Source organism: Hippocampus zosterae, chromosome 3, assembly GCF_025434085.1.
Source record: "Hippocampus zosterae strain Florida chromosome 3, ASM2543408v3, whole genome shotgun sequence".
Lineage (NCBI taxonomy): Eukaryota > Metazoa > Chordata > Actinopteri > Syngnathiformes > Syngnathidae > Hippocampus > Hippocampus zosterae.
The window spans coordinates 21,433,452-21,460,257 of NC_067453.1; the positions used below are offsets into that span (position 1 = coordinate 21,433,452).

The 26,806-nt window shown below is 42.4% G+C and overlaps 1 protein-coding gene and 1 long non-coding RNA gene across 2 annotated transcripts in view; both read left to right on the top strand.

Annotated features, from left to right (window-relative positions):
• Positions 1 to 26,806, top strand: part of tmem266 (transmembrane protein 266) — a 33,937-nt gene that overhangs the window by 2,199 nt on the left and 4,932 nt on the right. Inside the window, exons 2-10 of the mRNA XM_052060437.1 lie at positions 252 to 651; positions 2,928 to 3,028; positions 7,369 to 7,557; positions 20,245 to 20,399; positions 22,813 to 22,886; positions 24,205 to 24,261; positions 24,365 to 24,503; positions 25,647 to 25,762; positions 26,612 to 26,804. Of these exons, the coding sequence (XP_051916397.1) occupies positions 3,015 to 3,028; positions 7,369 to 7,557; positions 20,245 to 20,399; positions 22,813 to 22,886; positions 24,205 to 24,261; positions 24,365 to 24,503; positions 25,647 to 25,762; positions 26,612 to 26,804 (937 nt within the window). The 5' untranslated portion in view covers positions 252 to 651; positions 2,928 to 3,014. The remainder of the gene's footprint in view (positions 1 to 251; positions 652 to 2,927; positions 3,029 to 7,368; positions 7,558 to 20,244; positions 20,400 to 22,812; positions 22,887 to 24,204; positions 24,262 to 24,364; positions 24,504 to 25,646; positions 25,763 to 26,611; positions 26,805 to 26,806) is intronic.
• On the top strand, positions 13,493 to 19,675 carry LOC127597443 (uncharacterized). Its single transcript, XR_007961654.1, has 2 exons — positions 13,493 to 14,488; positions 14,724 to 19,675. It is a non-coding gene; the product is annotated as an uncharacterized LOC127597443 (long non-coding RNA).

Genomic DNA, 26,806 nt, shown 5'->3' on the forward strand with positions numbered 1-26,806 from the left:
TGAAGGAAGTGAAAAGAAGCAAGAGTGTTCCCAACCCCCCCCCCCCCCCCCCCTCGCCCCTCTCCCTCCGACTTCGACGCTTTATCAGAGCTGTAAGTAAAATGTCTACTGTGGCTTCTAAACGCGAACGCAGTTCATTCGTATTTAAAATATATATTATGACAATTATTGTGTTTGTTTGATGATTTATTTATTTTACATTTGTGCTTCTTGTATTGTCGTCATCAACGTCGTCGCCCGCTGGACTTCAGCTTTTGGACAGCTCCCGGTTGTGAGCCTCTTCGTCCACATGGAGCCCCCGGTGTGATCGCGGGGAGGGGGGCGTGGAAGACCCCCCCCCCCAAAAAAAAAAACATTCACGAGCCACCCTCCCACGATAGGACCGTGTCCCCGGACTCGGTGACGGCGCCGCCTGCTCCCGAAGCATGGTGCCCTCGCGCCGGAGGAGGAGGTCTGTTTGTCGCGCTGTGTCCCCGGAACGACGACGCTGGTTCTCGGCGGATTTGTCAGCCCACTCAATCAAGCCGAGATCCGAGCTCCTCTCATTGTGATCTTCATCATCGGCGAGGAGGGAGATGTGCCCGTCGTCACTGCGAGGGCAAATGAGTCACGACCATACTTTCCACTATGTAGAGCAAAGCAACGCAGGAGGTTAGTGTGCATTCGATTGCTTCCTTTTTTCTACCTTTCTTGTGTGGGTTGAATCGGGAAGAAGAAGAAGAAGAATCCCACAGAGGGGCTTCCGAGCACAATTTATGTCGGCCTCGCTTGACATGATTGCAAATGCATCTTGATGAGGATGAGCTTGTGCAGAAATAGACCAAGGCTCGTTGGCTGGAAACGAGATGGTGAATACATTGCAACCTTTTAGACAGACATCACCATGATGGAGCACTTCGATGAATGAATGGAAATCAAAGATGAAAGTGGTGAAAGTTGTTGTGTGTTTTTAATCATATTCCCACCAAGGCCATAGTGAATCACCTTGAGGATGAATTGCAAGCACATACGTCTCAGAGTCAGAATAGAATGGAGCAGCGCAACAAAATTTGGCATTTCTCATCTCCAGGGTAGAATGACGTCAAAACTGCAACCCATCGATATAACTTAAATATAATGTTCAAATATAACTTAGCTGTGTTTAAAAATGTTCTTCAAGCTATATCATGGCAATACGGCGTCAAGTGGTTCACGCGTCTGCTCCAAAGTTTTGAGTTTTGGGGTTGGAACCTTAACTCCACTGTGGAGTTTACATGTTCTCTCTGTGCTTGCATGGTTTTCCTTCCGGTACTTCCTCCCACATTTCAAAACATCCATCTTAGGTTTACTTGAGAGCTCTAAATTGTCCATCGGTAAAAATGTAAGTGTAAATATTTGTTTTTCAACAGTATAGCTAATTTGCTCCAAGTTAGCTGGGATAGGCGCCAAGAAGTCACTTTCAACACGTTTTGCATGCCTTTAAAAACTGCTGCGTTAAAAATAACCCCTGAAATGTTAAACCCTCGCTATTTCTCTATATTTCCTAGATTTTTTTTCTTTTTCTTTGGTGAAACAATGCTTCTTGATAATCATTCATACTTTCGGACAGCCTGTTTATTTCCCTAGGAAATAATGCCCCATTTGTAGGAAATATGCATTTGTGGGATGTGCAGCACAACTGATGTAAAACGTGTGCCAGATCTTGCTGAGCAGCTTATTCTTGAGTTGCTGTTGACTCTTGTTTGGTGTTCTTTGGTGAATTGTAGCCTGATTATTAAGAAGGGAACGGGAGGGGAAAAAAAGCCATTGGCAGTTTTACAAATTCTTTCAACAAACTGTTGCTAGCATGTGGAAGCACCATAAAGCGACGGTAGCTTGGCACTTACAAATCATCGTAAGTTAACCGACACGGTCGTATTGGTTATTCAAGCACAAAACTTACACCCAAGTTAAGAAATGTTGAGTCAGGTTGATGTCAGAACTGTTGGCGGGCAACTTCATTCTTTTCCCTCCCAGATTCACAAGGTAACGTTAACATTTATTGCGTTCCAACACCGACATTATCAAGCAAACAAACATGAATGCTTTTGTACTGTAGTCTTAACACAAATGTACAAAGATAATTATATCTATCCATTTACTCGAGATGTTATCGAAGCCTACGCCAGCTGACTTTTAGAAAGTTGTGTGCTATTATAACCAGAGAACGGCTTACCAGATAATTGCTGCACATATTGAATAGACCAGGAGTCACCAACAAGTGACAGATGTGATTTAAAAATGAACAGTAACAAAACAATAGACGTGCCTCAATGGTGAATGGTGTCTTTTTCTTTTTTTTTTTTTTCATTTTGTGAACATGGGAATAAGTCATAGGACCTGGACAAAACCCACTCCGGCATGGCGCTATTGTATGAGAGAAATGTAAAAAAAAAAGAAAAATCTGCGTAATTGGCAAGGTGCTCCATGTCAACACCACAGCAATGATGCATCGACCTCCTCCTCTGATCCAGTTTGCAACGTGCGCGATTTTCCAGACTCTTCCATTCAAAGCGGCTCGTCACTTAACTGACTTCAATGGCCTTCTGTCCCGCAGCATAAGGAGCTAGCTAGCATCCCTTGGTACTTGCTATGCAAGAGATGCGGTGTTCCTCAGCCCCACAGATTCACAGAGCAGAACGTATATTAAGGGAGATTTAAAATCCATTACAGTTTAGTGCTCCCTGGGAAAATAGTTAAACAGAGCAAAGGCAAGAGGTGAGAAGAAGCTGCCGCCAACCAAGAAGCAAATGCAAAGTGTAAGATCCAAAACTTTGCCGACCAGGCGTCTGTGTGTAACTTTATTTTGGTCGTTTGACGTGGCTGTTTGCAAATATAGTACGATATTTAGTGTTTCGTATGCTATTCATCTTATACATAATGTTCATTGTTTTCTGTCTTTTCCAAAGGTGTGAATGGAGTCGAGCCGGGTTGCTGTGGCTATCGTTTTACTCCTGCCCTGATTTAGTGTGAACGTCCCTCGGAAACCTTTCAACATGAGCAACCACCAGTAAGTACCCCCCTCCCCCACCCACTCTCCCCAACGCATCTTCTTTTCTGAGAGGCCGTGAAATCCCGAATCGCTATTGATGAACACGCCGCCTCGTTGCAAAGGGCGCCTCCATCTTGGTGGGTTACGATTAGCTCAATGGGACCCGCATATTCTCCTGCGAGGGTCCGTGAACAAGTGGGAGTTGGGCCTCATCTCCACTTGAACATATCCGTCATCTCCCGTCTGCTGGCGCTTCTTAGCATTCGTAAGGGACGCTCACTTGTCATCTTCTCTTATTAATAATTACTCCATGTGTGTGTGGTCCCGCAGACAAGCCCTGCTGCATTCTGATGACATCCGTGCTTAGAGAAGGTAGAAGGGAGGGGAAGGGGAAGGGAGGAAAGAGGCGGTGAAGAGTGGAATGGAGTTGAGGGGTGGGGGGGTTCAATCCAAAATGGGTTCAGTCAGCTGTGTTCTTCGGTTAAAGGCACAGGGCGCTTCGAACAGTTGGCAGCGCAACGTCAGTACCGTGGCCAATCATCTTTAAGTAGATAATAGCGAAATGGTGATGACTGGTTATGAGTGCGATTCAGGCAAGCCCACGGCCAGTCAGTGATGCGACAGATGGGGAAACTCTTAATGCTGACAAGGGTCTTGAGGGAGTTTTGCTTTGTTTTTTTATTAAACTCTGATTCCCTTTGACAGGATGCCCCTCGCACTGTAGCAGCCCTGTTGTGGCAGGAAAGGTTTTATTTTGTGTTTTTTTTTAATGGCAGGTCAAGAAGTATTTGGGTAATTTCAGGGGGTTTTCAGCTTTTTGTTTTCCTTTTATTCATCTAATGTCAATTGACATGACTCGTATGTCGAACTCACCTATCCCTTATTTATAATAATGTATTGTAAAATAAAGCATTTTTATTTTATTATTTTACAAGATGTGATTGGAGCACTGATTCAAGTGCTTTCACCAATAATGCAACGGTGGACCAGTTCCGCACGCACTTCTTGAAATAGAGAATGTGCTCAAATTCAAACGCCTTGCGATACTTACACCTCTCGAACGGAGCCATTCAAAACTATGCATTTTTGTTATTAAGGGTTGCAAAGTCTGGCATTGTGATACAACCCATACAGTGGCTCCCGTTGTTCGTTTTGTCCAAGCAAAGTGATTTAAATATTGAAACCGATCATTAAAATGTACTTTACGCGTCCATGTCCAGATTAGTTATCCATCATCGCACAGCTGCTGTTGACCCGTTTTCGGTGTGAAAGCAATTTTAAAAATATTTTTTACATACACGACAATGCCATTCATTGTTCCTTGGTTAACAATAAATCGTCCAGGGAGTACAGGTCAGGGCAACAATGCTGTGATTGTGGAAATAACGTAATTGGTGTCTGGAGCTTGCATCTGAGGGAAGTGTGGCCTGTCGCCGTGACATTGATTTGCCGCATTTGTCTTGGTTTGCTGATGGTATCAATACAGCGGATTGCTGCGCTTCAAGCAGCAGCCAAATGTCTGGATACAAACTTATTGGGCAAAGTGGCGGACTTCCAGACAGCTGGCTGGAAATCCGGCGACACTTAGCACTCAGTAACAATGACACTCACGCTTTATTCGAATCGAAAGTGAAAAGCAAAAGTTAAAACAAGAGCACTCGCAGGGCGCAGACGTCTGCCAAGGCGCAAACATTTGTCACGTGTTGGAATCAGAAAGCGGGCGACTTCAATAGAGGATCTTAATGGGCGTTCTTAAAAAAAAAAAATTGTCCTTTTACTTGTTTTTAATTTTTATGATATTTATATGATATGATATTTTTATGATATGTCCTTTTACTTGTTTTTAATTTTTATGATTACTGTGTAGATCATCACCAAGATTTCATTTTAACACCTATAGGAACACGGCAATGATTCCGAAGGTTTGATGCACAGTGATGTCATATTTATGAATGAAATTTGATGACATCCACCACACATATCAGCAGAGCCCAAGAATCTGCCCGTCTGCGCCTGGATCAAATCCACCAAAATTGCATTACAACAGCTGCGCCACAATTTAGACCTGGTTTCACCTGGTCTAAGGTCTAATCTACGTTTTGTCACCGAATTATCAGGTGCGTCCGGAGCATCTAATAGACAACGCCCTTGGTCGGCACTGTCCGCCAAATTCCCAAACATGCTAAACTAAACGTGCCCCGGAACGTAAATGAAGATGCGCCAGTTTTTACGCCGAGCGCATGTGCTGAGAGCTAATCACGGGCAGTACTACACAACTACACTTGAAAGACAAATGAAGTTTCACTTCTCTCTAAAACATGATGTGAAAACTAATAAAACGAACGAACACATACTAAATTGTTTATACAGCTTTTTGGACTCTGTCCGTGTTGTGCTTACTGTTAGTCGCAGACAGTTTGCGGAATATCCTCACCTGCGCCGTTAAAGAGAAGCCAAGTTCTGAGATGTGAAGTTGTGTTTCCCCATGCAGGATGGCAAGCAGCCATTCTGCTGGGCGCTGGTCATAATGGCTCCTGGCCTGCTCTCTGATTGGCTGGAAATGTGGTTTTGATGCACTTAACAGTTTGTCTGTCATGACTTATTAGTGTCCTGGTTGTCGTTGGCTTGAGGTGCCAAGCGCATGCAAGAGACCATTTGTGTTATTGAACTGTCCAGACTTTTTTTATAGCCGGGTTGCAACAACATGTGTTCCAAAGTCAAACCATTTGTGGGACTATGTAGCCCAAGTCAAAGTAACCTTTCAAAGGAGTCCATGAAAGCGCTTTTAATCAAGAATCAGGTCAAGCAAAGAGGAAAAAAGCTTTTTTCTTTTTAGGCCTGCTTACATTAACATTTAACAGGAGCTTGGTTCTGCTCATACAGCCTCAACTCAACACAAAAAGTGTACAATCCACCGAGGCCGCTGTCTTTGTCTTGTAATCAATGCCTTTGCCCTGCTGTTGATCACTGGAGTTATTCACATCCCCACATAGGATACACTGGGAAAACCGCCAAACCACGTGAGACCTCTGTCGTAGGGTAACTTCTCCTTGTTCCCCATTGGCTTACTTTGTTCCATCGCAGCCCGCTGTATTTATTTAAATTTCAAGACCTTTTTTGGCAGATAAAATGACAGCTGACCTTCCAAAGAACATGCGGCGTGCCATTGAATGTCATGTGAAGAAGCAAGATCTATGAGCAAGAAAGCTGTATATTGCATCTTATGGCACAAAAGGACAATTATGTGTATGATATAGGTTGAAATCGGGTCGTAATTAGAAAATGATGCTATTTGGATGTTCATGTCACTTTTGACCTTTGTTTACAATCAGTGAACGGACGTACACTTTACGACAGTCTACTGGACAGAAAATGTAGACAAAACAAAAATACATTTCTCTTCAGTCAATCATCTTTAAAAAAAATTCAATTTTGGCGGTGTAATGATTGGAAGTCGATGAGTAGAAATATCTGAAGTATGTATAGCTTCAGTAAACAACAAACATGCCCTCCATCACGGGTTGCGGGTTCGCAGTCTCGCTATTTCACAGATTTTTTTTTTGTCCGTTTATAACACAATTTTGTTCTACCCTTCTGTTGATTTTGGGGTGTAATTCCACTCTTAATCACTAAATGCTGTAAATTTGAAAGAAGATTGAAGTTTTGACTGAAGAATGTTAAGTCCTCTGTAATCCTACTTTTTACACCGACAGAAACCGACCGCTGTAGATCCGCTTCATAATGTATATCTTTGGGCATGTTTATTGATGTATATTGTGAGATAGATTTGTTAGTTTGGAAAAAAATTGCTACACCGTAACACTGCACAATAAATTTGGTTTTATCCATTGCTCTTGCCCTCTTTCAATATACCCGTATCTATTTGTAATCTGTTTATTTTAAAAGTGTGTTTAAAGAGGTAACAAATAAGTACTGGAAATGCTAGGAATATTTAGATACTTCTATATCATGAATTTCACTTATTGCAGGGGTGGTCTGGATCGTTTCTGTATTTAATAATAAAAAAAAGATAAATATTGAGTAGCATATAAATAATAATGAAGGTTCAGGATCCCAGCACACTGGAAGTAAGAAATGTCTCGGCATGTTTGGATTTTTCTTCATCAGAATCAGACATCATTTTAGCCAGCACATTCTACTTTGCCAACACCCAAATTCAGCGGTGTGGTCTTCGTCGTAAAACTAGGCTTCCTCCAATAATGACAACCCGATGAGTGAAATCGCACTTAAGTGTCCGTAACGTTCTACTAGTCACGCTTCTATACGCGACCCCCTTTACAGCTCCGTACTGACTTTGTGACAGGGAGTCTAACGTTGCTCTTGTTGTGTGTACTCAGCGCCCCTCCTCAAGCTGCATCCTCCGAGCTGGAGGTGATCTCCCAGCAGGTGGAGGAGGAAAACCAGTGTGTGGCCCCAGTTCAGCTGGTTAGCTTCAACTACAGAGACTTGCCTCTGGCCGCCCTGGATGTCTCTCTGGCTGGTTCTCAGCTCATCTCCAACCCGGACGAAGAGGACAACCGAGAGGGGTATGTGTCTGAAAGTCTCTCTCACATGTTTTGATGAACTGCAGTCAGCAAATGTTTTGATTTCGTATAATCGAGCACTTTTTGTCGTTGTTGTTGCTTTGCCGAACCTAACCGCCAAAAAATGGTGACATTAAATAGACCTGCGCTGCAAATACACTTATTGTCTCTTACCGAAAGAGAAAAATTAGGGGGGGGGGGTGCGGAAGCTATATTTACCCCCAGTGTAAATAGGTGCATTCAAAGGTCCAATCGACTTCAACCATTGACACTTCTCGACTGGTTACAATTCAAAAAGCCTCCAAACAAAAAAATATGCGGGAATGTCATAGCTCACAGCCCGATAGATGGTTCACACTTGGATTTTTTTTTCCCACTGTCGGATCAGAGATCACACAGGAGCGGTAAATGAACAAAATCAATCATTATAATCAGATCCCGCTCTCACTAATTTGGACGCTCAAAAGCCCCGAATGTAATCACAAAATGACTGATGTTCCCACCCCAATTCTGAAAATTCTCGTCATATTATTGTCACATTTCACATTGGACTCCTATAAGTCCTGAATTTGCATGAATTGATGATTGCCATGATATCCGATATTCTTTTGCTTTTGCTTGCTGATTTGCTCGTTCTATTTCCGCACAGTATTTATTTATTTTTATTCTCAATGTCGATATGTGTCAGAAAACAGAGCGAGTTGTTAGTGGCACATATTAGCTGAGCCCTTTGGATCGACATTTTCTGTCCTTGACATCAGGTTCGTGTTTTCCGATCACAATTATCTCTGTGCTGTTGGCTCGGTCCACGACACGCCTTTCCTGCGACGTTCCCTTGGAGCAAGTGTCCATTGCGCTCCTGTCAGGAAGCGTGACTAACATGCTTTTGGCATCTTTGGTTTAAAAATTAAAAAAAAATCGCCATTTCACCACGGAAACCTTGTTATGTGGGCCGAGAATGTCCATTTTGGTCTGGGATGGTCCGATCGGATGCTGGCTCTTTGAGCTGGGACAGATGGATCTTGACCCGCTCCAACATAGTTAATTCTTGCCCTGTAAAATCACTGAATACTGCAAATAGTAACCACCCTAGTGCGAAATCTGGTTGGCCTTTACAGGAGGCGACTTGGTAATATGGACAAAGTGAACAAATCTTCCCCCAAATAAAGAGGCTTCTGTTGAATGCTACTCCCAGTTTAAGTTTACAGACAAGCGCAACATAAAACAAAGAATTAAACATTGTGTACCTAAACACAAAGGTTTGCAGCCAACACACATACACGACTGGACAAGCACACGCGCATATACATCCTTGTTATCACCGTCTTCATCGCTCCGATTCTTTTTCCCCCGTGACGTGGTTCGATAAGGCGGAGCGCAACAGTGACCGTGCAGCTGGTCATTTTCGGCCGCGTCGCGGTTACCCCCGGTTAACTGTCATATGCTTATTCATGTGCTAGGGTCTTTTTTTTATCCTGGACTTAAATTATCCTCGGAAGAGGATAGTTCGAGCGTGTTTTTTTTTCCCTCTCCCTACCCAGCATTTTCCTTTCTGAATTCTGATTGTAATTTCCCCATTGCGGGACAAATAAAGGATATCTTATCCTATCTTATCTTATCTTAACGCATGTAGACTGAAAAACAACTATATCCATCCAAAAAGGATGCATGGCATTTTATGTTTTTCAATGAAAGATGATTTGTGATAAATATATTTTGGGTTACAAACATAGTCAAGGAAGTAATTAAACTCTCAACTCAAGACACCCCTTTAAATACTGAAATAACAACGATGTTTGGGGGTAGTGGAAGAGGATTTCCATTTTTTCTGTCACTATAGGTTGCTGGTATAGATAGCTCAACAGAGATTCATGATTTATAGTCACTAAATAATTACTTTCAGAGTAATTCGGGAAAATTGGATCACTTCTCTGCTTTTCATAACTTGAACAATTGCCGCTGTGCTGCACAGCACATTCGTCAGTGGCGAAAGATTACAACTGTAAGACGTGACGAGATTTAGCTCTACAGAGTAGTAAACTGTCCACGAGTTGCATATAAGACACTTTATTGGCTTCTCTGTAACAATCATATTGATTAAGATGTGAGCTGCACTATATTATGATTTGCCTGTTCAGATTTTTGCACTTGCTACGTGACGAGAAGACCATGCAGATATATTTATTTATTTTTTAATTTTTGCTGAAGAAGTGATTTGTATATTTATGATCAAGGTTTCAAAACGTTTTTGGCCATTAATTTGAACAGGGGGTGTAGACTTTTTATATCCACTGTATGCTGAGGTGCCAGTCAAAAAAAGACGCACAGTATATTTGCTGAGAGTTCAAGTGGATGACGCCTTGAGCAATTGTGCCACGGCATCAAGTTGAGGAAACTATTTTCACTGCACCTCCACTCACAATTTACGAATGAACGCAAATTTCTATCCAACCTTTTCTGCCTTCTCTAACCTCCGTGGCCCCCAACCCCTGCATATGGTCAGTCAGTATTTTTAGTGTTCGAAACGCGGCATGCCTCCCGGTTGTGCAGAGGAGAACCCTCGTCTTTGCTTAAGAATTTCCTGTGAGTGTTTTTAGATTGGCATTTCTGGTGACTAGGTCAATGTCAAACCTGTCCTTGCTGCGTTGCGCACCTTTACATGCCCAGCGCGGGGAAAAAAGAAGAGCGTCTCCGCTTGTGGCAGCCTTAGTGACGCCTGCATTGCATCATAGGAATGACGCAGGCGCTTTCTTCACACAATACGAGTATGCAATCATGCTTAGAGTTACAGGAGGTGCTCGGGTTTCCGTGACAGAATGGTTTCTGCTCTCATTTACATGCCAGACATGCTTTGGCACTTTGTAATATCAAATTTCTTTTTTTGGGGGGGGGGGGCATCATTTGATTGGCTCCTTTAGTTACAATTAATCCTCTGTGACGTTTAGAGGCAAATTCTTCGAAACGAAACCCCTCACATGTTGCCTACGTGTCTCACGATTTGGGGGCTTCGCTTGGATATTTGATGTTTGCGTTTGTATGCGGCTGCGCTCGCAAAGGAGCGGAGGAGCACACAGAAGCCCATTTAGTCTTGCGCGGAAGCTTCGCGAGCGCTCCTCATCAGGAGACGTGGGCGATGATGTGGGAGGTGGATGTTCTTGCGGACCACATGGGGCACAGGCAGTACTTGCAGATTCTGTGCGCCGGTGAGCTGGATGCGATTATTAATAGAATTTGGCTGCAGCGTCTCCTCTTCTCTTCAAGATGGGATTTCACAACGCACTCAAATCATTATTGTCTTGATTAATGTGAAGCGAGGCCACATAATCTTCACACCCTGATAGTGACAACTTAGCGCTGCCTTAGTAGGGGTTACAACCAATGTGTTTTAAATTAGTTGCAAGTAGCACAGCATTTGGAAAGTGTACATATGCGCAGTGGTTATAAAGTTTACACGCCCTTGTTCAGATTCCAGATATTTGCAATGACGGCATTGCGAGTGTTGGGGGGCGGGGGGAGTGGCCTTCTTTCCTCCGCGTGTTCGTTGAATTTCGGACGGTGAGGATGTTAGTTATCCAAATACAGGCTGGAGACGATGAACGGTACTTGCGAAGGTTTTATTTTTCTTTTCTGTAGTTTACAAATCGATTCGGGCTCCTGAGAGTTTCAGATTTCGTCAGGAAGCCCAGAAAAAATGCAGTCATGAGAATATATACAGACAATATGATAATGAGAGGGGGGGTACGCCTCAATGCAAATCCCAGAAACAAAGGTCGATGCAATTTGATCTTGGCATGGTGGGAAAGTCCAGACCACTTCCGCTGTGCCTAAATCTTGAGATAAGAGTCCCTCCCCGGGGGAAGTTGACGGCCTTCAGGGACTCTCCCGAGGTGCGGGTCAAGGGGCACCAAAGGTGATTGTAATCACAGTAAGAAGGAAATACCTTCAACCGCATTCTACATTCTTTGTTTCAAGTGTTTAAACAGAACCAACAAGAGAGAGGGGCTAAAAAAATCACCTTAAGGAATAGATTCCTTAACGAGAGCAAGATAAATGATTTCAAAACTTTTTCTACCTTTATTGTTATCTATAACTCATATACTTCCATGGGGGGATAATTTTTTGGGGGGGAGAAGGAAATGAAAAAAATGTGGGTGCATAAGTGTACACACCTTGTTATAACTGAGATTTGGCTGTGGTCAGAACGAACCAAAAACATGCAAACTCATATTTAAACGATAGTCAGCACACACGAGCCACCATTTCAATTTGCTCTGACGGACGCCCATATCAGATGTTCCAGTAGCCTGTTTTTCCTTTCAAGCAGACGTATATGGTTTTGCGCTAATACTGAGGAGTATTTGGAACAGTTTATAATTCGCTCCACCTTCACTAAGGTCCCAGTTCCAAGTGCATCCCAAAAGCATCCCCAAAGTGTGATGCTGCCACCAACATGCTGAAGTGTACCTCTGTTTCATTTGTTTGTTTGTGGAGATGAGCAGTGTTGTGTTAACACAAAGCATAGCTTTGCAAAGCAAAATTTCATCCTTGGTTTCTTCAGACTATGACAAAATCGGCCAAACATGTGAGCAAATGTGTTGTTACACAAAAAGATAATATCACAATTTTAAAAATGGCTCGACTCAGCCATACTTCTTTGATTTGCATCTCGAGGAAAAGATCAGCAGTCATTCTCCGGACTGGTTGTCGTGTCCTTCACACTTGGTGGGGCTTCCGACTTCTGTCCATGTAAGGTCTATGTAAGCTTCTCCCTGTGCGGCTGTCCAGCCACAGCCGCTGCTTGTCCTGAGTCTTCGTCCACATCATAGCCGGCTGCCCACAGCAGCAGCAGCAGCATATGCTGTTGATCTCCAGGGGTCACACTGAGAGGTGTAAGGCACACGGCAATGACAGATGGTTCATATGGGTCAAACTGCCACTTGGACTGGAGGAGAGAGCGACGGTAGACGGGGAAAATGGAAGGATGTAGGATCGGAGCAAAAGAGCCTTCTCTCTCTACACAAACGATTGCACCTCAACAGATCCAGCTGTCAAACTCATAAAGTTCGCAGACGACACCACGGTCATCGGTCTCATCAAAGACGGTGACGAGTCTGCGTACCGCCAACAAGTGGAGCAGCTGGAGCTCTGGTGCAGCCGACACAACCTCGGGCTGAACACGCTCAAGACTGTAGAGATGATCGTGGACTTCAGGAAACATTATTCTCCACAGTTGCCCCTCACACTATCCAACTGCCCTGTGTCAACTGTCGAGACCTTCAAGTTCCTGGGAATCACAGTCTCCCAGGACATGAAGTGGGAAGTCAACACCATCTCCATCCTGAAAAGGGCCCGGCAGCGGATGTACTTCCTGAGGCTGCTGAGGAAGCATGGCCTGCCACAGGATGTGCTACGACAGTTCTACACGGCAGTCATCGAATCAATCCTGTGTTCTTCCATCACGGTTTGGTTTGGGGCCGCCACAAAAAAGGACAAAATCCGACTTCAACGGACAGTTAGGACAGTTGAGGACTTTTAATTAATGAGGACATTAACTCCTTAAACAGTCACTGACGTAGTCACTCTTCTTGTACTACAAAATGGTACTACAAAACTACTGGTTACTCTAAAATGGTTCAATGATTTTGTTGTTTACGATGATACTAGTGCAGCGTGTTATACCGGAGACAAATTCCTTGTGTGTTCTACATACTTGGCCAATAAAGATGATTCTGATTGAATTATCTAAATTGTCCATTGGTATGAATGTGAGTACGAGTGGTTGTCATCATGTGCTCTGCAATTTTTTGGTGAGCATTTCACAGTTGCCCAAGATTAGTCATTCGCCATAATTAAAATAATCCATCCATCCATCCATTTTCTGATCCGCTTCTCCTCAAAAGGGTGTGCTGGAGCCTATCGTAGCTGTCTTTGGGCCGTAGGCGGGGGACACCCTGAACCGGTTGCCAGCCAATCACCGGGCACACAGAGATGAACAACCACCCGCACTCACACTCACACCTCTGGAAAATTTAGAGTGTTCCATTGACCAACCATGCATTTTTTTGGAATGTGGGAGTACTTGGAGAAAACCCACGCAGGCCCGGGGAGATCATGCAAACGCCACACAGGGAGGTCGGAGCCGAAATCGAACTCACGATCTCTGCACTGTGATGTTGACTCGCTAACCACTCACCCACCGAGCCCTCCTAATTAAAATAATAGTTTTTTTTTTTTTAAAGCATAAACTTGTCCAGTTAATGTTTTTTCCACACGAAATCCCTCTGAATGGTCATAATAATTTCGACATAACAAAGTACACTGACATTGAGTTTGGCCACGGCCGAATAATTCAAAACACTCGTTTCACATTCCAGTCCTGTAGGTGGCAGTATTACAAATTTGAAGTAATTAAATGGCAAGTCTTTTTCCTCCGCACGCTCTATTTGTATCAAATGGAATGTTTTTACTTGGTCCACACACTACCTTGCTACAAAATGTCCTCAACCAACAAACCATCATCGAAACATCCTCTCACTTAAAATGTTGTCAATGCTTTGCTAATGGTGGTGATGTTCACGGAGATTGCGTGCAACAGTCGTGTTCAAACCAAACAGCATTGTGAATCATGACGGCTGTAGGGTTTTTTTTTTTTGTTGCCCCAAGCACCATAACATGCAGTACAGTAAATATTCCCATCCCCGGAATTCTATGAAAAGGAATATCCTTCACCCGTAATAAAAACCTATGCATTAACATTTTGACTACGATATTACGTGTTACCGTAAGCGGAAATTCCATGACCTGTAACCCGGATGGAGATGTAATGCGCGGGAGCTTAAATACACGCAATGTCCACCCGATGCGACGGAAAAGACAACGCTGAGACAAGTTTTCACTTCGCGTTTTTCGATCATCAGATTCTAATCGACGACGTGTAAGTGAGTTTTTATTGCCGTGCGTTTTACTGTAATTGTGAATCATTTAACTTTATTCACTTACGTCCTGTAGAACTGGCTTAAAAGCAGTACCCACTCGACACGACCGAAGAAACGTGTTCGCTTCGCCGTTTTCATTCATCAGATTCGAAACAAAGACCTGTAAGTGACTTTTTATTGACGTGCGTTTTACTGTAATTGCGAACGATTTTAACTTTATTCATTCACGTGTAGATCATCGCATCGAAACGTAGAAGAACTGTAATGACTGGAGCGGAGCGAGTGAAATGCATCCGTTTGAGCGAGGCTGGACACAAAGTTAAAAACATCCAGCAGACGCTTGGAGGCGCAAAGACGCAAATCTACGAAACTTTAAAAAACAAGGCATCGATTCAACTGACTACAAGCCACCATCCAGCAAGGAGGCAATGCAAATGGCAACAAAAATCCTTCAGTATGCACAAGAATTACCAGACATCGGTGATCAACGGGACAGTTACTTGCAACTAGCAAGAAAACTGTATGACACGCAGGCAAACATTGTCATAAACCAAAGAATGCATCCAACAAAACAATCCAAAATACAATTTTTTTTCCCTAGACAGAAAAAAATAAACATTCAAATACTGTTGTGATTTTTTGGGGGGGTACACCTGTATTGCAGATTTTGTTATATAAACAGTTTTTGGACTATATATTTTTGTATTTTATTGATTGTGTTGTTACACGTGCATTTTGTCAGCATACTTGCAGGTTCATAAAGGACATGTACCATGCTCATTTCCCAAATGAGGAATTTCTGTTATCAGGACAAATTGGACAGCGCAAACACGAGTCCGTACGAGAGAATATTTACTGCACCTGCTGCAATGACTCTCACACCCCCGCCCTTGTCCCCGCCCCCAACCAGCAACTATCACAAACATTCAAGGGAACAGTCCTCTACATCAAGCTGTCCCTCCCGCTTGGCCCCATGTGCGGCACAATAGACGACATTTGAGAGCGCCGGGTTCGAGGGTTTGTTAATATTCACAGACATGCAAAGTGCGAGATTGCTTTTTAGGCTGAGAGTGAGGAACGATGGAGTGTCCCCGCGAAAACCTATTTATCAAGGACAGCTTGTCTGCTGCTGCTACACACATGGAGCCCCGATCCATCTTCATTTGCTCAGAATCTGCGGCCCATTTCTCTGGCAAAGATCACTGTTTTGTGTCCCCACTGCCATGTCGGTCCTCAGTGGAGGATGGATGATCCGATGGCATGAATAATTGAATTGCTGTTCCACCAACTACAGCACATGGACAATCCAACAAGAGCCTTTTTTTCGTTTTTTGAAACACAATGTTTTAATTGAAGATGCATGTAAACTTTCGACCACCTTCTTGGCCCAAATATTATTAACTACAAATAATGTATCTTTGTTTTTCTGTTAATGCCAGCGACGTATATTGACAAACAGAATAAGAGAATGCTCTTTTCCTAGATGGCAAAAGGCACTTTCCTCCAGAGGTCAACGACACGGTGCTCAAAAGGGCACCAGCTATCTCCCAAGGATCACATGAGTAGCCTGCGGGCCTGTACCAAATATAGCTGGCTAGCTAGTGAAGGGACATTGTGATTTCCCTGCAACTGCTGACTACGCTTTATAGTCCATGTTACAGCTAAGCCTTTCATGTGCATATTATACAGGAAGGTATGCAAATTAATTTCCTCAAATGTCACTGTATTAGCATATCGAGGTCCCATGCCTGTGTTATGTCGATACAAAGCCTCTCAGAGAAAGTGGAAGGTGGATTTTGTCCTCTAACCTCTTTTGCCTGGAAGCTCACAGTTGGGGTCCATCTCGAACCCCCCGCCGCTCCACCTCCTAAACCAGCTGAGTTCTGCAGATTGCTGAGAGTCAGGAGAAGCTATCACCGCAGGGAGTGCGGGGCTCCACCGTTACAGTATAGAGGAACGAGTTATCAAATCATCAACAAAGTGCTCAAATGCTTATTTCAAATATGTAAGCAAAACAGAAAAACAGAGAGAATAAGTTTAAAATAAAAAACAAAAGCAAAGCAGAGACAGTTTCACCTGCTCCAAACGGGGTAGGAGAACATATTTTTGTTACGGTAAAAAATCTAGCACAAAACGTCTAAAGTCTAATTGTGCATGGGTGCAGTTACATTTTTTCCTCTTGGTATTTTGCTCGACTTTGCACTGGTAGAATTGGGCGCAATGATGCGCTTATGGCGTTGTGGATGGAAGTAGTCTTTTTCCTGGACAATCTTAGCGGCATGCAAATCGAATGTTTTGACTTGTGAGTGCAAGTCCAAATCTTGATGCGTTCACCCTTTTGAGGTCGCTAATTAGTGCAATAATCCATATGTTAACTGTACTTTGCATGTACTCATGAATAAGTAACTAAGTGTTGGCCATGCAGAAAACTGTCGCTCGTTTGCTCGCCGCCTTTCGGTGATAAATCACTTTGTGGGGAAAATCCAATTGTCTGTGCCCCAGCGTGCCGCGCTCTTTTGCTGACCTCTGTTGTAAATATGCAATCAAGACATTAATCAAGAGTTCCGATCGATCATTTAGATTCCTGCCAGATCCGCGCAACTTTCACGGCCGCCCGATGTTTTTTATTTTATTTTTATTTTTTGAAGGGGGGGGGCTTCTTTTCAAAGGAATTTTGTGTGTGTTAACAATCGATAACTTCAGTGAGTTGATAGAGTGGTCCACGCGTATTACCCTACAGAGCAAGCACACTTTAAGGTAATCTCACTGACCACATGCCCCCCCCCCCTCCCTTTGTGATTGATTGAAAGAATGACGTGAGTGAAAGTTAGCCAACTCAAGCGCCACCCCATCACTCCACCTGATGTCTTTCTTCCATCTGGACATTCTCACACAGCCGACGCGCCATCACGTCCATCTCAGCCCGCTATTGATCGCCCTCATGATCTAATCCCCTCGCTTTGCCCTCCTGTCAGCTCACCTTCCATCCCCCATCCTCATGCCCGTTAATGTCTTCATGAAGCAGCGGCAGCAACCTTTCCTCTTTCGCTTCAAGCAATATCCCCGCGCGCGTACGCGGGATGCACGCACGTCAGCGTTCCTTCGAGCTGCTGCACATTTGATTCGAACCTGACGTGACCCCGACAGCCATTGAAGAGACCCCCTCCGCCCCCGCTTACAGGTACTTGTACCACTGAAACGGCCTCACTTACTCTTAAATACTTCAGGTCCTCAGATTTTAAAAAGACTTCCCTAAAATTAAGTTTCGTGCTGGGAATGATCGGTCATTGCCATGATCCTTGCCTTCAGACGGGGTTCTTGAGAGCTTTATTAAATAAATACTTTTCCTGCCTGGCTTGAGTGAGAATGTCGGGATGAATTATTGTTCCTCTTCCAGGGAGTGTGAGTTACATCGCACTCCATTTCATCTTGCTCCTTCCATCTCTTCACTAATGCTCCACAAATGTCTCTTGGAGACTTACATTTTTTTAATGTATTTTTTTTTTAGCTGTGCTCCTCCACAGCATGCCAACATTTTATACTGATCTTTGATTTAAAAAAAAACACATTCTGCTGGAATCAAATGTTGCTGGAACCCCCGCCACTACTTTTGGCTTTGTACCTAAAAGCAAGTGGTGGGCTGCTTTTTTTTGTTTTAGGTTTTGTGCTACGATGTTAGATCATATCTTTCATCATTTTTTTTATCTTCTTCTGGACTGGGACACATGTCTCATATTTTCATTTATTTCGCCAATTATTGACGATACGTTGTCATGACGGAAAGAACAAGATCCAGGATACAAGCGGTCGAAATGAATATCCTCTGTCTGGCTCTCTTTGAAATAAAGAGTGAGAAGCCTGATAATCTGGTTGGCTGCTGGTCGGAGCCAGTTGAGGTGTCACAGGCATTAGGTTAGGATGCCTCCCTGGTGAGGTGTTCCGGGCATGTCCCACCTGCAGAAGGCCCCCGGGACGGGTCAGGATGGAGAGACTCCGCCTCCCAGCTGGCTTGGGAACACTTTCGGGAGAGCTGGATGAAGTGGCTGAGGAGGCAAAAGTCTGGGCTTCCCTTCCAAATCTGCTACCCTCCTGATTTGACCCCGGATAAGTGGAAGGCGGACAAATATATTCTTTCCAAGAATGTCTTATATGTAACCCTACTCGTCAAAACACAGTAGTCTGATTAGTATCGTATTTGTGGAATAAGAAAAATAATAAGAATTAAGCAGCAGGGGGCTGCAATTTTGGCCAATACCTCGGGCTCGCATCACATGACAAAACCGAGACGGTGGCAATGCGAGCCCGAGGGAACTTTGTCATCAGATCAGTTGACTGGCAGAAGGCGGTATGGATGGAAAAAACTGTTTTATTCTTATATCCCCAAAATGCAAATAAGTAATCAGAACACCGTACTGAAAGTAATTGAGGCACATATCATATTTTTTTACGTTTAGTTGCCCATTAAAAGCTTCACAATGAAAGTTGTTTTGGGATCCACTTCTATTTCCATTGATTTTATGCCTCGGCGGAGCAGAGACTGCAGATTTTTACAAATATTTATCATGTACTTTTGTCAAACGTGAATGACAAATATGCTTATATATTATATTTTATATTGCATTCTGTACTGTGTACAGTTCATTTTTAAATGTATTTTGTGCAAGCAAATACTTCAGTTTAGTTTTTCTACTTTCTTCCCTCCAAATTTTGCTGCTGTAAATTGCGAATTTCTCCATTGTGAGACAAATAAAGGTTTTCTTCTCTTATCTGATATAATCAACTGCAAACTCACCCTTTAACCCAGATGAGTAAACTACGGCCCGCGGGCCGAATCCGGCCCGTTGGTCTTTTTAATCCGGCTCGCCGAAGGTTGGTACACAATTAAGGTTCGATTTCAATGACTGCATTCATTTCATTTGGACTTGTAATGACAGGCATTTCAACGCCAGGTGGCACAGTTACTTGAAGTTGCAGAGCATAGGGAGGAAGGGGGAGACGATACGGAAGCCCGCAGTAGCGCCAAGTCAAGCAAATCCCGTTAGGTACGACAGAATAATGTACTCTTAAAGTCTGAAAAAAGTGCCGAAAATGGAAAATACTGCTTTTTAAATAAAGAAATCCAATTAATATTATGTCGAATTTAGTTCACCCTTTTGATCCAGCCCTCTATAATATTTTCTGGTTCTCATGTGGCCCTATGCAAAAAATAATTGCCCACCTCTGCTTTAACCCCTCTCTGTAATATTTTAGACTTCAGCCACAGTCTAATATTTCTGACTTTAAACCAAAAGAGAGCTTTTCAAGTGTAATAAAGGGAGAGTGCCCACAAGCATAAGGGATACAATACAATACAATACATGCTGATTTATATAGCGCTTTCACAACAGCGGCAGCTGTAACAAAGCGCTTAACAAAACAGTTAACATAAAGTAAAATAATAAACACAACACACAACATAAAACACGGACAGTCGTGCAGTCCTAACCACTTTTCCGTCACGTTTTGTTGTTTGAAGCAGTTTGAGATGAAATGACAATGACATGAGATGAGAAGGCCAAAATGGATGGCACATTTGTGTCCACATCATTTATTGCGTTAAGCATGTCATTTTTAACACCAGCTGATAGAAAAACAAAGTCACGTACGCTGAATGATTTGTCTTTGTTGACCTTTCTCGTTTTATCGATGGGATCTCGCCTGTCAGAAAATAACACGGGGCCCATCACTTCCACATCTCGTTTTTCCCCCTTTCCAGGTCCAATTGGCTGAAGCCGTGCTGCGGGGGCCGGGCGGCGCTGTGGCAAGTGTGCCTGACGTCGGCCGGCTTCAATTGCGTCCTGGTAGCCTGCGTGGTTCTGGTGGTGCTGCTGCTCACTCTGGAGCTGCTCGTCGACACAAAGCTGCTGCAGTGTGAGTAAACAGATGCGAATTTAGGAGTCCAGCTGTTCTTTTTAATTGACGAGCGTCAGCACTTGTCTGCACCTGCAAACGCTGTGTAGCATGTCGCGGCTGTTGCGAATGTGCAATGAACAAGCTGCTGGCTTTTCTGCCAAGTCATCATTGCCATGATTTAAGTAAGTAAGTACATTGTTTGTCATTTATGGAGTGGCCACGGAACTACAGCCGCAGCACCGAAGCATACAAAACGGTTTTTTTTTAAATCCCTGCAGTGGTGACCTGAGATGATGCCTTCAATCGTTTTTTTTCCCATTTAAATAAATATAAATCCCATTCATACGCCTAAAATTAAATATATTGTAGTACGTTTTTAATGAGCAAAATAGCACTCCATACTATTAGTCTTCCTAAAACATATTATAATTTACTTAAATTTAAAGAATTAATTTTTCGGCATCATGATTAAATCACTGCGACTCCTGCTACTTGGCTACCAGGGAGCAGTATGTAATGCAGTCATGAAAACACAAACTAAGAAGACTTTCAAGGGTGTGATATAGTGAACTGCTGTTCTAGGAGCTGTTCTTCACAGAGGATAAAGAATATATCCCTTCGAGTATTGTGATATTGTCTCTCTTCGTGTATTGCTTCACTGTAGGCGTTTAAGTATCCTTTGCTTATAGGATTAGCAACTGTTGATGCTAATTGTTAGTGTGTCTCTTCTGTTATATGTTAGTGTGAAGCTATCAGGGGTATTCTTAAGTGTCTGAAATACATGTGGAATACTCTTTCTTTTATGTTTATTTTGACAGTACATCTCAACTGGGGATGGCATCAAACAGGTTGAAGCCTCTTTTATGAAAAATTGTGGACTAATTTCAAACTGCAGCTTATTGTGAAGAAAGCTGTGTTGAGTTCACTGCCACAGTACAGCGCACGCACCATAGCTCCGATTTTTGCTAGCAAGCCAAAGCAAAATGATTTTGTTATATTTTGATTTTTGTTGAATGTATGTTAAATAAAAATTGAATTTTGACATTAAAATCACTGAAATGTTTCGTCAAACTTAAAAATATAAATGGTCTCTCAAAATTTTCCAGAGCATGTTGACATGGAAATTCAAAAATGACCCAATTTTTTTTTTAAATAACAGTGAAGTACGTACGAAAGATAATATATGATTATTTCCTGGAAAACGTACAGAAAGACCAAAGAAAGTCGTGTCTTATGTCTTATTCATTCATACATTTCTCCTATCTTTTAACTTTTAATGAGATGAGTGGTCCCGGAATGTTCAACATGATCCCAGGCGGGAAAGACTCGCTGTGATGTGATTCCGTGCAATCTACTTACAACACACACGTGTTGAAACAGCGGTAAACTGCTTTTATTTTGTTTGCAATATCTTAATAATTTATACCATACTTTTTTTAAAATAAAATGTTAAAAGCACGATTCAGTATTTGATTCAAAATGGGCTCAATATTCAAGAGGTACTGTATCTACAAACCCCTGCAGCGATGCACTGGAAATGCAGCATTCTCCCCATTATCATAAAAGTCATTCAAAGACACTGAGTGGAAGGCTGCTAGGCTTTATATTTTTATAAACCATGTATTATTTATTTTTCTGTTTCTATGGAGTTTAGATGTGTTCTGTGCTTAAGAACGGTAGTCCACATGTTTACATATCATTGTACATATCAAGTACATTCTTTTTTTTTTAATTGTTCAGTTTGGATACTCACTTCCTTTATGGAGTATCTCGCAATTTTCTTGATGATATTCACGTACTACCAAAGGGGAAAACAAGCCTCCAATTTGAATAAAAAGTGAAGCAAAATTCAAAGCGGCACCTTTCGGGGGGATTTCTTTTTTCAAATGTATCAAAAATTGGGACCCCGAACTTCAAACTTAGTGTCCACGAAATCACCATACTTCCCAAACAAAAACAAAATACCATTCACTTTTAGATTGGGTGAAACATTACCTCAGTGCGCATTTGTTTTAACATTAAGTCACACTAAATTCTCGTAAAGGACGGTCTGACTATCTATTGCTTGTACACTAGTTTATCTTCTCTGTCTTCTGACCAGAGGCAACTGATCGATCATGGTCTTGGCAAGCTAACTGTCGCTTTAGCATTTCACTGTTGATACACTTTGCCAAGCGGTGTGACTCGCGGAAAGCCGATGTCACCTTCATCCACGTCATCTGTCCTGGTCCAGACACGCTCGTCCATCATGAGCGCAAGGTTACGAGGCATGTGACCAATGTGAATGTGTTTAATGCCAGCCGCTATACGTTTTATTAGCCCAATAAATACACAGGCGGATACACATGCGTGCGCTTTGCTCCTCCAGGAACGTTCGTTGGTGTCACATAAACGAGTCAACCGACCCAATCGTGTTTCTCTTTCCCTGCAGTTAACAACGCATCCCAGTTCGCTGGCGTCATCCACTGGGTCAGCCTGGCTATCCTGTCTGTGTTCTTCACCGAAGTGAGTCTCCATCAGAGCTACGGTCAGCTAAGAAGCTCCTCTTGCAGATGGAAAGGAGAAATTAGATTTGTATTTAGCCTGAGAGCAATCAATAATAATTTAAAATGTGAGTGGGAGTCACAGAGTAACCACACAATGTTTTGCATTGCCAAAAATGTGGAAGATGCACAGTTTTCAAAATGTAACCATGTGTATATAAACATTTAATATTTTATATATAACATGAATATTGTATGCATTGATGAACATTTACTGTGCAATACAAGAGAAATGTTGACATTATTAATAAAAACAATATACGCCAATAAAAAAACAGCACAAAACAATATTTATATTTCAAAAAACAATATCTGTACTGTGGCTATAAGGATTAACAAATCAGGCCATTTGAAAGGGGGTCATATCGCCTTTTTCTTTTGCAGATTTTTTTAAAATTCACATTACAAGATAAAAGATAATGACATTCCAACAAAGATTTTTAAAAATCAGCCTTTTTTCTTTTATTGCACATTTTTCTCGCTGTTGTAAAATTAAACAAATACTAAAGGACCACATATTGTAAAACAGTCAAATGTTCTGCCTTTAATGTCTTCGTTGTAAGCTTTGAAGGGCCCAAAAAGAGATGCTATTTGATCATTCTGTATGTTTTCTTAATTAATCAGTTATCGGATATTGAATATCAGAATCATCAGCCTAAAAAACAAAACAAAACATGAACATATCAATCTCCACTTAATCTTATGAAATGGTATTCGGCCCACACTGGAAAGCAAAAATGTATATGGCAAAACAGTCTTTTTTTAAATTAAAATGATCAAATTCAAGTCATATTATCTATTAAGATTGTGAACGTTTGGTTTTATTTTGTTTTTTTTAACGAGAAAAAAACCCAGACACTTAATCAAGACTCAAACTGAGAACCTCAGAATTGCAAGGCAGATCCTGTAACCGCCTGCCAACCATGCTGCCTAATGCAATACAAATGCATTCCGCATAATCAAGCGTAGTTGTTCTTCTGGCTCCAAATAAGCGCAGGTGTTCAAGTATTGATCACTGCTTCCTTTACAGCCCTAGTTGTTTTTCTTCCTCAGACTTGACGAGACCAGTGCTAACATTTCAATTCATTAGCAGGTTAGCCGCAAGGAATGAACCCGTGTGCACAGCAGCAGTAAATGCCACCACCTCTGTCTTTTATTGGGAGTTACGACCCAGAATGCACTGCTTTCAGCATCCGCTGTCCCGCATTGGTTTAGTTAGGCTCTCCTTATTTTCACACATCTTTGCAACAGTGTCACCTTCTCTCCGTCTCCATCCTCAGACCGTTTTCAGGATTGTGGTGCTGGGGATATGGGATTACATCGAGAATAAAGTGGAGGTAAGCTCCCGTGGGTGCTATTAGTCCCGCCTCAGGGGCTTCCTTCACTGCAGTGTCATTGCCTCAATGTCACTGCTCAGCGAGTGTTTCTTTGTCGCCTCAGGTGTTCGACGGAGCTGTCATCGTCCTTTCGCTGGCCCCTATGGTGGCCTCCACCGTAGCTAACGGGCCCAGCAGCCCCTGGGACGCCATCGGCCTCATCATCACGCTGCGCATCTGGAGGGTGAAAAGGGTAATTGACGGTAAGGATTATGCTATGCGTGCAATTGTTTGTGGACATGTCCTCTGTAGAAGAGTTGCAGGGTGGGAAGTAGAAAGGGATCCAAGGGGGGTCGAGCATTTGTGAGCCGACATCGCAAAATGAGTCAGAAGTTGCACAGGTAGATTCCGAGATAAGAAGCCGCCGATGGTTCAGTGAGTCAAACTTCTACCTCTTTAATTGAAGAATTTTCATCAAATAGAAGAAGAAAAAAAAGCTCAAGTTCATGACCCCAAAATACTGGCCTCTGATTGGTCTATTGCCATTCATTTGAGTAGCATAATGGTCACTGAACGTAAGATGCACCAATGTGCTGTCGCAGCCTGGCTAGCGAGCACCTGTCATTGGAAAGCTGGAATCATTCTCTTTATGATTCTGCCAAAACTCTATTTCTGAAATATGGGTCTCTGTGACTCATTGTGCTCTACCAGGTGTGTGTGTGTGTGTGTGTGTGTGTGTGTGTGTGTGTCCTTTTGAGCTTGTTGCTTCAATTGTCTCATTCGTCGTTATTTTATTTATTTAACATGACTTATGGTATTACGCTGTCCTAATTAATGTGTTTTTGTTCCACTGAGGCTGTTGCTAAGGGCAAACTGTTAAACCTATTATGGAAAGCAGAACACACCATTTGTTGGAAGTCATTGTTGGTTTTAACAGCCTTGCTCCCCCTTGTGGTTTTTCCAATTAGCCGCACGATGTGCGGAGTCGACGTGGCAGGTGAGCGCCAGTCACCAAAAAAACGCTTTCAATTTCTTGAGAACTGGGGTTGCCAGACTTGATGCTGAATGGCCAAATTTGATTATTAAAATCGGTCAGATAGGCTAGGTCAATTTTATATGAGGTAATATTAATAAGAATAAGGATACGTTGAAATGTGTTTAAAAAATGCATTGTTTTAATTCATTTCCATTTTTCTATAATAATTTTGATTAAAACTCATTGAGAAATGGTTGACTTTAATAAAAGAAATAAAAATGATAAATGTATATGATGTCAGTTTTATTTATATTCAAAACAAAAAGGGGTTGTATGGATGCCATATTTAATATAAATTTATATAATTTTTTAATAGAATTTCACCATTAACCAAAGACAGCGGGTGTGTTTTTGATCTTTCCCGTCGCAGCCTACGTGCTGCAAGTGAAGGTGGAGATGGAGCTGGAGATCCAGCAGTACGAGAAGGCCAAGGCGGTGAGAGAGGAGCAGCTCGACCGCCTCACTCAGATCTGCCAGGAGCAGGCGGTAAGTGCGATCGGCGTGTCTTGCAGTGCCACTTGTAATTACACTTTGTCACCAGCAGAGAGCAATAACGCACTATAAAAGAAACGTAGTGACGTAACCCCTATAAACGCCTCTCATTAAAAAAAATCCCTCTAATTGTCCCATTTTTTTCCACCAATTCAAAGCATTAAAACTTTGAATTGTTCATCTTATTCGCATTATATTTCTTAATTTAAGATGAAACCAAAAATCTTGACGGTTTCCCTCACATTGTTCAACCGATTCAAACTGTTCCAACTTTTAAACTGTTCAGACAACATTCCATATCATTTAACAATGTTCAATACCATTCTGTATCAATTCCATTGTAATCCATGATTCCAAAGCATTCCACATCATTCACTTTGAGAATTTTTCATTCGGCATTTCAGCTTTCAATAAATAATAATAAATAATAAAATCATATTTTTGTTTCAATTAATGGTGTATGATGAGGAAATTAATACAAATCGGATTCGTATGTATTTTTTTTTCTGTTTTATGATCAGCATCCATCTATTTTCAATTCCACTTTTTTCCTCATTAGGATCACGGGTGAGCTGGAGCCTATCCCAGCTGCAGCTGAGAACAAGACATGTAATGAATGGATGGATGGCATTTTATTATATTTTTTAAATCTCTTTTTTTATGTAAGTCCATTTTTACTGTAACCATACTATGAGCTCTGATGATAGCTCCAAATTAAATCATTGAGTTGTCATCCTCCACCATTTCGATGTGTGCCTTGTCCAATACAAAGTGCCCACTTCTTCTGTCTGCGCGAAGAAAGGATGTCAATCCCCTCACTTTTCTGTCCCTCTCTCCCTTCAGTTTGAAATCCGGCAGCTGAGGGCCCACCTGGCCCAGCAGGACCTGGATCTGGTGGCTGAGCGGGAAGCAGCCATGCAGATCCACCATATGTGGGGTAAAACGAACAGCAGTTTCCATGAAGTGGACGGACTGGCCCCTGGGGTCTCCGATCATCACAGGCCAGCCAAAGTCCGAGAGACTGGAGGGCCCCCAGGT